Source organism: Hyperolius riggenbachi, chromosome 7 (genome assembly GCF_040937935.1).
Source record: "Hyperolius riggenbachi isolate aHypRig1 chromosome 7, aHypRig1.pri, whole genome shotgun sequence".
NCBI lineage: Eukaryota > Metazoa > Chordata > Amphibia > Anura > Hyperoliidae > Hyperolius > Hyperolius riggenbachi.
The window spans coordinates 213690055-213705973 of NC_090652.1; the positions used below are offsets into that span (position 1 = coordinate 213690055).

A 15919-nucleotide genomic window follows, 5' to 3' on the forward strand; every position below is an offset into this window, starting at 1 on the left:
AGGGTTTAGTGTAGTGTGTACTTGGTGGGTGCAGCAGTGATTAGTGTAGTGAAGCTGGTCAGTGTAGTGTAGACAGAGTAGCTTAGAGACAGTTTTTGGGGTAAAGATCCATAAGACGCCCTTGTACCATAGACTCACTAGGTTTAGTATTTTTTTCCCTGATTTTGTTAAGTATTTTTTTTTCCTTATTTTTGCCCTCTAAACCTAGGTGCGTCTTATAGTCCGGAGCGTCTTATATTCCAAAAAATACGGTATTGTTATGTAGCACTGCTCTCCTAGTGATGTTTAGTCTAAGCTGCTGCTGAAATACCGGGCGGCTTTAAAGGACTACTGTAGTGAGAAGAAAATGGAGGCTGCCATATTTATTTCCTGTTAAACGATACCGGTTGCCTGGCAGCCCTGCTGATCTATTTGGCTGCAGTAGTGTCTGAATAACACCAGAAACCACCTGAATTACATTTAAAATTCCGCTGTCCGGCCAAAAACATTGTAACATTGAGTCTATGGCGGCGCCCAGATCAGGCAGCATGCACCGAAGTGACCTGCTTCAAACCCCTCCCCCCCATCTATAACATTCTCCATTCTCGAAAACCAGGTATTATTTTGAACTGGATTCATTAGATTTCATGGTGAAATCTATTAAAATCTATTTGCAGTGTGTGTCAGTAATAGATCCCTCTCTGATCAAATCTTGATCAGAGAAGGATCTATTTTTTGCCTAAATTAGGTGGTCACCTTAAGAGTTTTGTATTGTACAGATTAGTGAATGTCATCTGATGGTTATTTTATGAACGTGAAAATTGAAAGACTAATTGATTGCAGTACTGACAGATTGACATACATTCTATTTTTAAAACTAAGGATGCAGCTGTGTTTACCAAGCAGATGAGACACCGAATAACCAGGTCACAGCAAATCTGATACAATGACTTCCTAACTGTTTCTTCATGGGGATCAAGGTTTCTTGGAAAGCTTAGAAGCTTAGAAGATTTGTCAGGGCCAAGCCTTCTTTGGTTTCATAATGTCATGCTTAGCTCCATAAAACTGCAAGTAGGGGTCTATTAATCACCATGTGTCAAAGGACATGCAGCAGAACAAAGTCATTAGAGACTCCCTGAGCAGCAGGTCTGGCAGTACTACATAGAGAAGATTGTTAGTTTGAGCAAGTTGACCCACAAAAGTCCATAAAGTAGCTGGAGAGGTTTTCTGGAGCAAGAAGCGATATTAATCCTTGGGGAAGATTTAATCTGTAACTGTAGAAGCCCTCTGTCACCACAAAACAAACCTGGACAAGGCAGTTCCAGTAGAGGGATAAATAGACAGGATGTTCCAAGCAGCAGAGTAGGTAAGAGAAGCTTTGTACACACTGTCACACAAGATAATCTTTACAATGCAGTGAGGTGGCAGGTTTAGAGTGAGTGCTGTGCAGATGCACTGTTTGACTGAGAAGTATGTTCTGCATCATGCAAAGTAGACAAACTAGGTGCACCACGCTGCAACCACGTAATTTATTGTTCCCACAGGATAAGAGAGACATTGGGCAGTAAACCATTCTGGCTGATAGCTCAGGAGGAAAGTGACACCACGGACACCTAGCATGCTTTAGACGTCCAGCTGAAATCATAAGGGACTTTTGTTTTAGCTGAGGAAAATCTAAGGTCTGCAGCTAGCTTAAGAGACAACCACATATTGCAGAAATGGTGGAAACATGTCACAGGAAAGTAGCAAAACTTTGCCCATCCTTCGGCACAATGGGAATATACCATACTAAATAAAACAACTGTGGGGCAGATTTATCAAAACTAGTGAATGGAACATTCCACAACAGAAGGATTCCGATAGGCTCCTCTGAGCTACTGCTTTAGTTGTGCACCAGTTTTGGTCCTGATAAATCAGCCCTAGCACCCTTAGAAGGTATGAAATATTATGTTGTCCATTAAGGATCTAAGATATATATATATATATATATATATATATATATATATATATATATATATATATATATATATATATATATATATATATATATATATATATATATATATATGGCACTATCTCATCACTTACCAATAAAGGCTGGGAATAAAGCTCCAGCTGGGCTCTGTAGATAATGTCATCCAGAACCTCCTGCCCCAGCTCCCACTCTCCATTGTATCTGGGGTACACAAAAAACAGTAGAATTATTTGCTGAAATATTTTAGATCCAAAAATAAAATGAAAGTTATGGTCTAAATAACAAACAAGCCAAAACACAAGCTGTACATTTAGTAAATCATGCCTATCAAATAGCTCAGGATTATGGGTAATAACCCAATAAACATCAACAGGAAACAAAGCAAAATGGAGCAGATGCAAAAAGAATGTAGGAAAGAAGATTCTGATCTCATTAAATTCAAGAAGTGAATGGAAAACTCCTCAACCTGCAATGGCCCATATGCAATTACATTTTCTCCTGAGTTTTCTCCTAGGTGATATGTCCACACATCAATAACATGCCTTTTAAACCCCCAGCAAGCAAGAAAATACTCAGAATAATATTGATAGTACTTCGCCTACTTTTTGATACTTTTTCAATTGCAAAGTGCAAAAAAAAGTTAGCAAAAGAACAAAAATCTCAACAGAGAAAGTGATATGTATATGGTCCAATTTGTGATAACAACCTGACCAATCTTCTAACTTTTCTCCACTCTATTCAAAACTAAAATGTAAGGTTAATGACTGGAACTGCACTTAAAAAATATTTCAATATGAAGTTGCTAAAAGAAACAAGAAGAAAGTCCACGATTCCCTAACCAAATAGAAGCTGTGACTAATCCAAAATGAATATAATATTGGCCGTCATGGGTTAAGCCTTGTACACACGCTAGATGCCTTTCAGGTGAGGTGGCTAATCGGGGCCACCTCTATCGACTAGCCCCTGATGCCCTTTGATGCGTTGGCTAGATAGGTGACAGGTGGATTTTCTTGGCCTAGAGCAGGCTGAGGATCTGGTTATCCTATTTACCACGACTGCTCCATGACACTCCATTGTGCACAATGCCCTCCTCTCCCCTCCATAGAAACAGAACATATCACTATCCTTTTGGCTAGCAATGTGTCTGTACAGAACTTGGTCTCAAACTGTCGCTCACCAGATTGAGCCCCAAAGTTCACAATCCACATTCTTTGTGGAGGAAGTTCATATTTACAAGTTAACACACGGTTTTTCACAATGCTATCAGTGAAAGCATGCACAGAGCAGGAACACCTTTTACCAGTCCTAAAATGTTGCCTCCTAGGCGAATGAAGGAATGATTTTTTTTCTCTTCCTCAGTACATGTTTGTAAAGGGAGGAAATGCACAGGCTCAGGCCTGGTGCACACCAGAGGAGTTTTTCTGAGCGTTTTGAGTGTTTAAATCTGCTGCTAATGTTATCCTATGTGTCTGTGCACACTGGAGCAATGAGGTTTTGTAAAAAAAAAAAAAAACCCCATAGCATTACATTGGGAAGAGCTTTTTAAAACCTCTAAAAGCTCTTCCTAATGTAATGCTATGGGTTCTTTTTTTACAAAAACCTCATTGGTCCAGTGTGCACAGACACATAGGATAACATTAGCAGCAGATTTAAAAACTCAAAACGCTCAGAAAAACTCCTCTGGTGTGCACCAGGCCTCAGTGTCTGTAATGGGTTTTACTTTAAATGTCCTTTATAGTAAAATAAAGCACAATGAACAAAGCCTTGAAAAAGTCAATGGGTGAAGCATCATATTTTGGGAATTTAGAGGACTTACATAGCATGATAGACAGCAGTCAGCAGCTGGACCATGAAGCCAGGATCCAGCACCACACGCCCAAAAATATCCTTCCAGCGCTTTTCATGCTGCCGGGGGAAGCCACTTACACACAACCTGCAGTTAATAAGAAAAAAACAAAACAAATGACTATTTATTCTTTTAGGTTTACAGCTGGTTGCATACAGTACATGGAGGTGGTCAGTGCTCTTCCTGCAGAGTTGGATGGCCCGCTTCTAAACTGCATACAATCTGAATTTAATTTGCATGGAAGTTTAAAATATAAGCAGATCAGTCTCCAGGCAGCATGGTCCCTGTGTGCTTACTATGCTTGTCTTGTCAGATTACAGCCATGATCAATGAGATGCAATTAAGTCCAGGCCTGAATGCAAATTGCATGCAGCTTGAAATTAGACCTATCAAATTCACTACCTGTTGAATCTGACTGGCCCAGTTCTGAGCTGCTTAGAATTTGCATACAAGTCTGCATTATTTGCGTCTCACTTGCATCTAACTGTGAAGACCAGTGGAGTACGAGGTCAGCCTTATAAAAACATGTAAAATACATCTTGAAAATGTATATAATTAGAAAAAGCAAGGCTCAGAAGCTGTAATCGTCCTTTTGTGGTTACCTAGAACAGCTGTGATTGGCAGCCTTTGGCTGACCATCTGCTTCAGAAAAGACCTCATTTGAGCATCAGGTTAGCATTGTGTATCCTAGGCAAAGTCCCCTGAGGGCAGGGTCGGTTCAAGTAACAATTGGGTGCTAGGGCAAAATTAGCCTGGGGGCCCCCCAGACACCACCCTGACCAAAAACCGCCATTAGAAGCCCTTTGTTGCAGCCAAATTTCCTCCTGGGCTCAAGAGATGGCTGCTGACTCTCCCCCAATCACCTCCCAACTTAACAGACTCTGCAGAGTCCCAGGGGAGCAACAGTTAAGATGGGGAGGGACACCTTGGGGGCCCCTACAGGCTCTGGGGCCTTGAGGCAACTGCCCATTTTTTCCTATGGTAGCTACAGCCCTGCCTGAGGGTGAAGGATGAATTCCATTTATTGTTTCATGACTACACCTACACCCTTTAGCCAGAGTTTCACGGCTGAAACAAGGCAATTGAATCTGTATCAGCAGACATTTTACAATGTCTGCATTGCCCTGCTGTGTCTGAGGCCTCATACACACATCAGACCATAGTCTTTTGAAAATGAAAGATCACAGACCAAATTTACTCCATTCCATGTAGTATGAGAGCCATACTCTACACAGTCTTTTCTATGGAGCTGAACTCCACATCAGAAAAAAATATTTGCAAGATGCTGCACACACAGATGCTGTACAGACACAAAAGATCAGTATCTGCAAAAGATCTGTTCCTGCCAAAAATCCATTTCTGCAAATTGCAATGATAGTCTATGAGATCTGCAAATCATCATACACACTTGATTTAACTGACATTCATCTGCAGATCAGATCCACCAGGATGGATTTTCAGATCTGCGGATGATTGCTTGATCTGCAGATGAATGTCAGTTAAATCATGTGTGTATGATGATCTGCAGATCTCATAGACTATCATTGCGATTTGCAGGAATGGATTTTTGGCAGGAACAGATCTTTTGCAGATACTGATCTTTTGTGTCTGTACAGCATCTGTGTGTGCAGCATCTTGCAAAGATTTTTTTCTGATGTGGAGTTCAGCTCCATAGAAAAGACTGTGTAGAGTATGGCTCTCATACTACATGAAGGGTGGTAAGATTGGTCTGTGATCTTTCATTTTCCAAAGACTATAGTCTGATGTGTGTATGAGCCTTAAGAAATAGATGTAGATGGCAGGCTGGTCAAAGGTGCATTTGCAGATTTAAAGCAAACCTGAAGCGAAAATAAACTTATGATACAATGAATTGTATGCGTACAACAGCTAATAAAACATAAGTAGCAAAGGAAAGTCTTAAATGGTTTTCCAGTATAGGAAGAGTTAAAAAAAAGTCAGTAATCTATATAAAAGAGCTTCTCTGAACTCTTCGACCCAACTTGGGTGGAATAAAGTCCTGTTTTCTAAAGCACTTAAACAGCAAAGAAATCGTGAGAGTAGGCTTGAGATAACTTTTTACTGCAGGAAGATTAAAAGGTTATTACATCTGCTTTGTTTTATAGTTTAAAAGACTGAGGCTAGGTTCACAGTGGGATGTTGCTTTGTGATTACAACGCAAAGCACCTTAACGCTGCGTTACCGTGGCATACAGGCAATGAAAAGTATGCTTCCCTGTATCTGTTAACGTCTATGTTAAGAGGTAACGCAGTGCAGCAGTGCGTTACCATAAGACAACGCGACTTTAACTTTGCACTGTGAACGTCGCATAGGGTTAACATTGCAGTGTGGTAACCTGCAATATATGACTTTATTATCGCAGGAACAAAACGTCCCACTGTGAACCTAGCCTGAGTGTGCTTTTAAAACTCCAACTTTGACAGAATGATGCAATGTTATTAAAACAACCTATATACCGGTAACTGAAAGCAAAAATAGGAGAGACTTTTCTTTACTACTTGTGTTCTATTCCTTATCCGTACTACACATATAATTCATTATATTCTACTTTTTTTTTTTGCTTCAGGTTTGCTTTAAGTACAAGAGGTTCTTAGATTCTGTCAGAAGGAGGTTACTGAACCTCCGCAGAGTATCACACCTCAGTGACCCTCCGCAGAGTATCACACCTCAGTGACCCTCCGCAGAGTATCACACCTCAGTGACCCTCCGCAGAGTATCACACCTCAGTGACCCTCCGCAGAGTATCACACCTCAGTGACCCTCCGCAGAGTATCACACCTCAGTGACCCTCCGCAGAGTATCACACCTCAGTGACCCTCCGCAGAGTATCACACCTCAGTGACCCCGCCGCAGAGTATCACACCTCAGTGACCCTCCGCAGAGTATCACACCTCAGTGACCCTCCGCAGAGTATCACACCTCAGTGACCCTCCGCAGAGTATCACACCTCAGTGACCCTCCGCAGAGTATCACACCTCAGTGACCCTCCGCAGAGTATCACACCTCATTACAGAGTACCAGGGCTGTGGAGTCGGTACAAAAATCATCCAACTCCTCAGTTTATGAAACCACCGACTCCAGGTACCCAAAATTTGCTCCAACTCCTCGACTCCGACTTCACAGCCCTGTAGAGTACTAAACCTCAGTAAATCGCTGCAGAATACTGAATCTCTGTGTGAATCTGCAGAGATCAGACTCTCTGCAGTGTATCACATTTCTGTGAATCCTTGCAAAGTATCAAATCTCTGTGATTTGAAATCTAACATTTCAGTGGATCTTTGTAAGTCAAATAAAGCACGTTCATAAGAAACAAGAACTTCACATCTTGCTTCTGTAGACATTCCAGCATCCTCAATACACCTGCCTCACTTAATCTGGACGAAACGACAGAGATGGCATATTGTGTAAATTAAAACACGTACAATGAGAATCCACTCAATAAGGTCTTGAGCCGGCTGAACTCTTGCAGACCACCCTGCCCAAACTGACCCGGGTAAAACAGTCAAAAAAAGCAATGCTTTTTGGCACAGAAATGAACACTTTCAGCTAACATTTCAGTTACACTTTGGTCATCACCAATATTCACATGTTCCATCTCACCTGGAGCCCATCCTGCATAGCGACTGGTAGGATGAAGGAGGCATGTACACAATAGCAGAGTTGTAGCACAACATAAGAAAGCTTAGTACTTCAAACCTGTAAAAAGGAACAAAATATCTGATGTCTGAAACGGTCTAATAAAGCAAACATGCCAAAAATGTGTTTTGCTACAGCCAATTCCTACCTGTTCTGTGCTGTGAAGGTTTCCCTCTGGGGATGTAGATCACTGTAAACCACCCTGATGAGATCATGCTGACTCAAAGCTCCTTCAGTCAGAGCCATAGACCCCAATGACGATGGCTAAACAAATGAAAGAAAAAACATAAAATGTTTAGAAAAACGATGCAGAAAAGCTATACTAGCTTGTCTGTGTTGAACACAATGAACAGATTAAGTCTATGTGTAATATTATGTAAGTCTTCTGTGGGGGGGGGGGGGGCTTCTGGGGGAGGGAGTCAGTTGGGCCCCTCAAAGCTCTTACGCCCCTTCCCCCATCATGGTTGCAGGAACTGATTCCCCTACAGTTACTAATCTGACAAATTGCACGGCTTGTGGATTGAATATGATGGAAACATATGCAGTGGAAAAAAAAACTCATCTTTTGCCAAGAGAGACTATTGGTTAGTTTGATTCATTTTCCCTACATAGCAAAATGACTGACGTATAATATAAGTTTACAAAATTGTAAATGTGAATTTTTTTTTCAACCAATGGGTTTAGGATTTAACGTTTTGTGGTTATTTCATTATAAACATTATGTTATATTTGTCTTAGGCCTCTTGCACACTGCAAGCGATTCAGATTCAGATTCCGCTTTTTAATCTGTTTTTACTTCTGATTCAGATTCAGATTTGCAGTTTTCTCCCTGCACACTGCAAATCAGAATCTGAATCTGATGTAAAAACAGATTAAAAAGCGGAATCTGAATCTGAATCGCTTGCAGTGTGCAAGAGGCCTTACAAGTGCCTCTCTGATTTAATTGTAAACAAGATGACTGAAATGATCAAAATCAATGTCAAACTGTCCAAAACACTCAATTTCAGTGGGGGTTGAATAATCTTGAACACAACTGTATAATACGAGCAACTCAACTGATTGATTTGTACACCAGGCAGAAGAAATAACTGGTGGTCCAGCTACTTACCTCATGATATATTGAAGGCTTTGATAATGACGGTATAGTAAATGACAGCACTTTATTGTTTCCATCTTTGTCTGCAATTTCCTGTAGCAGTAGGGAACAGAAAGTTTGAAAAAGTATTACTATACATTAAGTATAAGAAATAGTCCTTGCTCAACTGTATTGTGGCACCATAGCAGCATGTGACAAGGGAACCTCCCCCGAAATGTTCACCTTATCCCATGTCTTAAAGGGAACCCGCAGTGAGAGACATATGCAGGCTGACATATTTATTTCCTCTTAAACAATGCACATAGCCTGGCTGTCCTGCTGATGCTTTGCCTCTAATACTTTTAACCATAGACCCTGAACAAACATGCAGATCAGATGTGTCTGACAAAATTCTGACAATATTAGCCGCATGCTTGTTTCAGGTGTGTGATTCAGACACTACTGATGCCAGAAAGATCAGCAGGGCTGCCAGGCAACCGGTATGGTTTAAAAGGAAATAAAAACAGCAGCCTCCACACCTCTCACCTCAGGTTCTTTTTAAGTAAATAAACTGAACAGGTTTTTAAACACATTTATTTTACTAGTTTTGCACAGAACAGTAGTAAAAAACAAACAAACAATTTTCGCTAAATTAAATAAAAAAAAATGTTGCAGGTAAAGATGCATTTCCAGAAGCTTCATCTGTTGGCGATTTCGGAAGCAGGTCTGACATTTTTGCTATCGAACCTCGTACCAATGCAAGATGGTTCCCCGCTGGTCAGGGGCCACCTCTACCGAGAATGGAATCTGTGTATAGCGTTCCCCAACCCCTCTGTGTGTACAGCGCAGGCTGAGGACATTGTTCTTCCACTCACCCTGTCTCACCCTGCTGTTGTGCGTCGTACAGTCAGCCCTTCTCTCCTATCGATAGAAATAGAAGGCCTGGCTATCCTACAGGTACAGCCTGTACATTTACCCAAGGCATGGAGCTCCAATCCCTGTCAGGCAACAAAACTCTGACTTTGTGACTAACACACAAATCACATTGTTCAGTATGGATTTATTTTCATAACACAGCAGAAAAACCAGAATGATTTCACAAAGCTTGCCAGACCATCTAGCAGGTATATCGGACTTTCAGGAGAGGTGGCTTATCTACCAGGCATACATAATAGCATGTTACATGTTCTCAGAAGGTGAGCCAAGTACCCCAGTGGTAACATCTAATGTGTTCAAAAGGCACTTCTGCTCCTCAAAGTTAACTCTTCAACTTGTTTCTGAATGTTGGAATTAATAAATAATTTATAAATAAGGCTGTGCAAGTAGATTAATTAATTTAAAAGCATAAGAGGACCTTTGGGCAGCAGTGTTCTTCCTAGCCTCTCTAACCTGTTGATGACCTCGGCTTACTTTGTCCTTGCTCAAGCCTGCTCATTTTCTATTGCCCGTCTGTTACAGACCTTGGTCTGTCTTCGGGGTTTTCTCCACTATCATCTGTGCTAACTTCAGAGTACCTTAGACCTGCAAGGCTGGTGCCCACTCTTGCTTTTTTTACCTGACTACCTGCTGATATTACCACTCAGCTGACAAGATGCTGCCACCGATGGTACAGTTTGCCACTCTGGGTGTGCATTTTGCTGTGCTCCCAATCCAGTCCTTTCAGGAGTGTGAGAGGCCAGATTGATCTGAATCTTCTACACAGGTGTGCTACACAAAATGAGTATGAATTATTAAAATTGTAATAATTCATACTTTCCTTATCAAAATGAGTGCACCAAGGATTAAAGTGAATGGTCTCACCAATAATGGGAGCGATGGTGCTGCTTTGATAACAATGCATACAAATGCAGTTCAGACAGTCTCTGTCCAGGCCGTATACTACACATGTACTGTGTACTATTCGAGCTGGTTTTCTGTCATATTATATTTCATGGATTTCTTATAGAATATAGCTCTGCTACTATCTCCATGAACATGCAGTACGTTGTTGCTCTATTTGTTTGGTTTTTTAGTTTCTGTCCAAGCATCAGATCTGTGTGTACATTAGGGATGAGCGGGGGCATCTGGAAATAAATAGCAGAATACATTCAAATCAATAAGGACAGAAGAATTTGGATAATTACCCTAATTCTGCCTACCCATTGAATTCCAGGCATTCTGCCTTCAATCCAAATTCTATTACTCATCCTTGTTCTACATCATTCCTGGCAGCTCGATTTCCAAAATTATTATTGACAGAAAAAAATCATGGCTGTGGAGTCGGTACAAAAATCCACCGACTCAGACTCCTCAGTTTAGGATTCCTCCGACTCCTCTAATTTGCATATTACAATCTTGTTGATTGAAAGTATGTAACATGAAAATCGTCTCTTAACCGCCAACGCTTAGGTATTTTAAAAGACAACTGAAGTGAGAAGGATATGGAGACTGCTATATTTAATCCCTTTAGTCAGACTAAAACTAGTCCTTGGTAAGAGTACTTGTAAAAGGTAAATACCAGAACAAAGAACATTTATCAGGCCCTAGGCAATGTAACTGTGGGTACATGTAAAAGTGATGAGCAGGTACTCTGCAGGGGAATGAGGAGATTCTTCCTCTATTACACATTCTTCATGCACAATCTGAACCAGGTTTATGAGTGATAGACAACACCTCTGTGTTCAATGTGCACAACGTTCTCAGTGGATTCCCTGCAGCTCTGTGGGATGTGCATATGTATGTGTAACAAAGTAAACCTGAGACAGATGAAATTAAAGTGTTATACATACCTGGGGCTTCCTCCAGCCCCCTTCAGGCTAATCAGCCCCTCGCTGTCCTCCTCTGCCACCTGGATCTTCTGCTATTAGTCCAGGCACTTGAGTCAGTCTGGCGTGGTGTGCAGGAACACACTCCGCCGCGAGCGTACTACATCTGCGCAGCACTATTGCGCAGGTGCAGAACGCTCCTGGCTGTGAAAGCGACATGCAGCCGTACAGCGCTGACTGGCTGAATTACCAGGACTCAGAGCAGAAGAGCCAGGTGGTGGAGGTGGACAGCAAGGGACTGATTAGCCTGAAGGGGGCTGGAAGAAGCCCCAGGTATGTATAAAACTTTTCTTTTCATCCTTCTCAGGTACCATTTAATTTGTAGTCACCAAACCAAATTTTAACAACATATAAAATTATTTGATTTCATGAGCAAAGAGTGCGTACATTTGCATAAATTAGAATCAACGCAGAATTATTGCCATCTCATTGACCATCTCTATTAGTGACACGGCTACACATCAGGCTTTATACTTACAGCATAGATGTTATTTAGTATATATAAGAGATTCCTGTGTACACATCATATATACTGTACAGTCACAATCATATATGTATATCTGACTTTAAAAATACGGGTACTGCTTTATTGAAGCAGCACAAGTAACTCATTTTGATTGGTTTATTTCATTTTTGTGGACTAAGCACAGCTATTACTGTATGTAGAAATTGTTTATGATGACTATTATCTGAGAAATAGAACATTTTATTATATTTTCTATTTTAATTACAGTTTAAATTCATTAGGAGTCGGAGCATTTTTTCCCGACTCCAGGCACCCAAAATTGCCCCGACTCCACAGCCCTGGAAAAAATGACAACAGAATACAGATAAAAAATAAAGCACTGGCTATAGCAACATATAGTACCCTTACCAAATTGTAGATTCCCAAAAGAAGAGCCTCAATACACCCATTGCTCTGCCGATCACGGCTGGCGGTGAGGCGCAGGTAGATGGAGATGAGCTCTGGCAGGAACTGCATGGTAAACCGCTTTAGTCGCACTTCTGAGCTGCGATACAGCTCAAAAAGCTGGTGACAGATCGGCTCCAGTAGCTGAAAGCAGAGGACGACAACAATTGTTATTACAGTTATCTGCAATGAGTAGAAGACAATGTGCAGGATTTTTGCAGAGATGACTGATATTAAAGGACCCAGCAGGATGGGGGCGTATGAGAGAAATCGCCGCCGGGAGATTATGGCACAGGATACAGCACATACCCAGACTTACCCTGCTGCTGCACAAGTCCCGGTGTTAATTACTATTCCCCCTCCAGGTCCACATGGATGGTGGGGAATGATGTAATTCAGCTTCTGGCTATTGCTGGCGGCTGAATTACAGTGTTTTAAAAGTAACTTCAGCTCAGTCTTCTGACATCGTCGAGGTCACTCACTGTGCGCCACTATTGTCGTAATTCCTATTACGGTCTATGGTGGTGCCAGCTGTGCCAAAATCTCCTGCGCTCTAATCGATGTGCTTGGTCTCAGGACCATCACAGGTGCAGCATCATATCTGTAGGACTTGAACTCACTAGTATAATCTATCACATTCCAGGTCATTTATATACCATATGCATAACCTTTACAGAAACAAATCACTAAATATGTTGTGCAAATATTCTGCCTTTTACCATCCTTAAATAATCACCTTATGAATATTCAGATTTGTCACTTATGCAACTTAAGAGTTAAAGGTAAACCACAGGAGGAATCAAATCACCAATAAACAAGGTGGATTTATACTTTTTCCACCCCTAGGCCTTTTCTTGTTGCTCCCTATCCATGTGCAGCCCCCTCTTTCATGTGCAACATCCAGTACAGCAGCTCCTCCCTTGAGCAGCATTTCCCGTTTACCATATGTTTCTCCCTATTTGCAGCCTCCCTTTTCTATTTGCAGGCTTCTCCATATTCAGCGGACCTTTTTCCATGTCCTGCCAGGTCCTTTGGCAACAACCCCCCAGGACCAAGGCCTTTGTGGTCCTACCACAAAACCGGCCCTGCCAATAAAAATACATAATTTCATGTTTTGTGCACTGTTTTTTATGGTTTTGTGTGGCTGAGCACAAAGACCCAAGGAAGGAGAAATCACTGAGTTGAGTGCATAATTGCTAGAGAGCATAATAGCAAGGATACTGGCTGTACAGTTAAGAGGCAGGTCAGTTTACATATTTATTACTGACTAGACTAGGCCCCCAGCGGGCGCTAGGCCTCCCCTCACAACCCCCCTCCCGCCCCTTCACCACCGCCGACCTCGCATTTTCAGTGGCACTCGCAGAGCCCCTAACACCAGGCGATTCTCATTGACACTGATCTTTTATTAAAAGAAACCGCTTTCTCAGGCTCTAAAGTATCGGTTGTGCGCTGCTCACGCCTGGCTGCTTCCTCCCCATTAGCGTATTAATCTTCCCTTTGGCTGTGGCGAATGTGGTCATCGCTCGGGTTGCTTCCCTGGCTCCCAGCTCTGCCATCACAGGTTTCTTATGCTTGGTGCGCGGCTCCAGACGGAAGGTAGATGGCGACCTTACTAATCATGACCACGGCCGGATGTCAGCGCACACGCCTGTCCCCATCCTCCCGTCCCAACGGCCGCCTGTGTGTCACGCATGCGCAGTAGACCAAAAGCACGGACACAGGAGGAGGACGCAGGGCCAAAGGGGTTTTATTTTATAGGATACTTTATACATGGTCTAATCTGCATAAAAGTAATTCAGAAATTGCCAGTGTACACAGGAAATGTTAAACATTTGCTGGTAGCTAGTTTTAACCACATACATTTTACTGCTCTTGAAGATGCACTGTAGTGATACATAGTAGAATGCAGGAGATCATTCAGGGTACCCACTTCTACATTCATTTTCCTGGTTTAAGCATCAGAAACGCTTCCAATATGTATAAAGCTGTATATTGGCATGTAGCCCAGCCCTCCCAGTGATGCTTAGCCTAGGCTGTTTAGTGGAAATCTGCCCCCCAGAGCATTCTGGGAAATCAGGTATTATTTGTACTGGCTTTGGAACTACCAGTAAACAAGCATTCCGCAGAACTGCACCTGACTAAAGGGTGAAGAAAGACTTTACAATGGGCAAGCACTGACTAAATAAGTAAATTAATATTGTTGGGGGAAAATTTAAATTAATTATGTTTTTTTCACTACAGTTCCTCTTTAGGCTGATTTTACACCTGTCCGAAGCGTTGCAGTCTGAGGCTCTGGCCCCTCCCATCGCAACGCCAAAAAATAAGTTTCATATGACCCTGCGGCAGAATGCGCCAACAGGGTCATACGTATAGCGAAGCCTCCTCACTACCCCTTGCCCAGTGATGTAATGAAGCACTCCCTGCTGTACAGGAAGTACGTCATTGTACTTCCCAGCTTCCCCGTCGCATTTGCGTTGTTCCGCACATGTGCACTGCACCTCGGCCGCCAACGTATTTAAAGATTCTGTTTCGTCCATTGACTTACATGCATTTGGGTCACTGCGGAAATCAGACGATAACATGCTGTTGACTTTGCGGTGGGTCGGTGGTGAATCGTATACTTCCGGAGCAATGCAACACGGTTAGTGTACTGGTCCCCATACACTTTATATACTGTTGCGTTGCCCTGTATGAAGAAAGGGTAACGCAACGCAAAGAAAGTGCCCAAGTGTAAAAGGGGCCTCAAGAAAATACTGCTGCAAACAGAAATCACTGTTTCAATCAACATTTCAATATTTCACATTAGGCATAATAAAAACTTCACAGCAGAAGAAAAACTGGCAGGCACTCACGGGTAAAAAATACTGACACCACATTTATTAGCCAGAACTTCCAAAGTACACATATACAGTGGAGGAAATAATTATTTGACCCCCTCACTGATTTTGTAAGTTTGTCCAATGACAAAGAAATGAAAAGTCTCAGAACAGTATCATTTCAATGGTAGGTTTATTTTAACAGTGGCAGATAGCACATCAAAAGGAAAATAAAAAAAAATAACCTTAAATAAAAGATAGCAACTGATTTGCATTTCATTGAGTGAAATACGTTTTTGAACCCCTACCAACCATTAAGAGTTCCGGCTCCCACAGAGTGGTTAGACACTTCTACTCAATTAGTCACCCTCATTAAGGACACCTGTCTTAACTAGTCACCTGTATAAAAGACACCTGTCCACAGAATCAATCATTTAAGCAGACTCCAAACTCTCCAACATGGGAAAGACCAAAGAGCTGTCCAAGGATGTCAGAGACAAAATTGTAGACCTGCACAAGGCTGGAATGGGCTACAAAACCATTAGCAAGAAGCTGGGAGAGAAGGTGACAACTGTTGGTGCGATTGTTCGAAAATGGAAGGAGCACAAAATGACCATCAATCGACCTCGATCTGGGGCTCCACGCAAGATCTCACCTCGTGGGGTGTCAATGGTTCTGAGAAAGGTGAAAAAGCATCCTAGAACTACACGGGAGGAGTTAGTGAATGACCTCAAATTAGCAGGGACCACAGTCACCAAGAAAACCATTGGAAACACATTACACTGCAATGGATTAAAATCCTGCAGGGCTCGCAAGGTCCCCCTGCTCAAGAAGGCACATGTGCAGGCCCGTCTGAAGTT

At 42.1% G+C, this 15919-nt stretch overlaps 1 protein-coding gene across 4 annotated transcripts in view; it reads right to left on the reverse strand.

Annotated features, from left to right (window-relative positions):
• The window catches only part of HYCC2 (hyccin PI4KA lipid kinase complex subunit 2), a 131462-nt gene that overhangs the window by 36463 nt on the left and 79080 nt on the right, over positions 1–15919 (reverse strand). For all 4 annotated transcript variants that reach the window (XM_068245143.1, XM_068245146.1, XM_068245144.1 and 1 more), the window contains exons 5-10: positions 12208–12387; positions 8563–8643; positions 7603–7718; positions 7419–7514; positions 3771–3887; positions 2068–2155 (exon numbers count right to left, since the gene is read on the reverse strand). In XM_068245143.1, coding sequence (XP_068101244.1) covers positions 2068–2155; positions 3771–3887; positions 7419–7514; positions 7603–7718; positions 8563–8643; positions 12208–12387 — 678 coding nt within the window. The remainder of the gene's footprint in view (positions 1–2067; positions 2156–3770; positions 3888–7418; positions 7515–7602; positions 7719–8562; positions 8644–12207; positions 12388–15919) is intronic.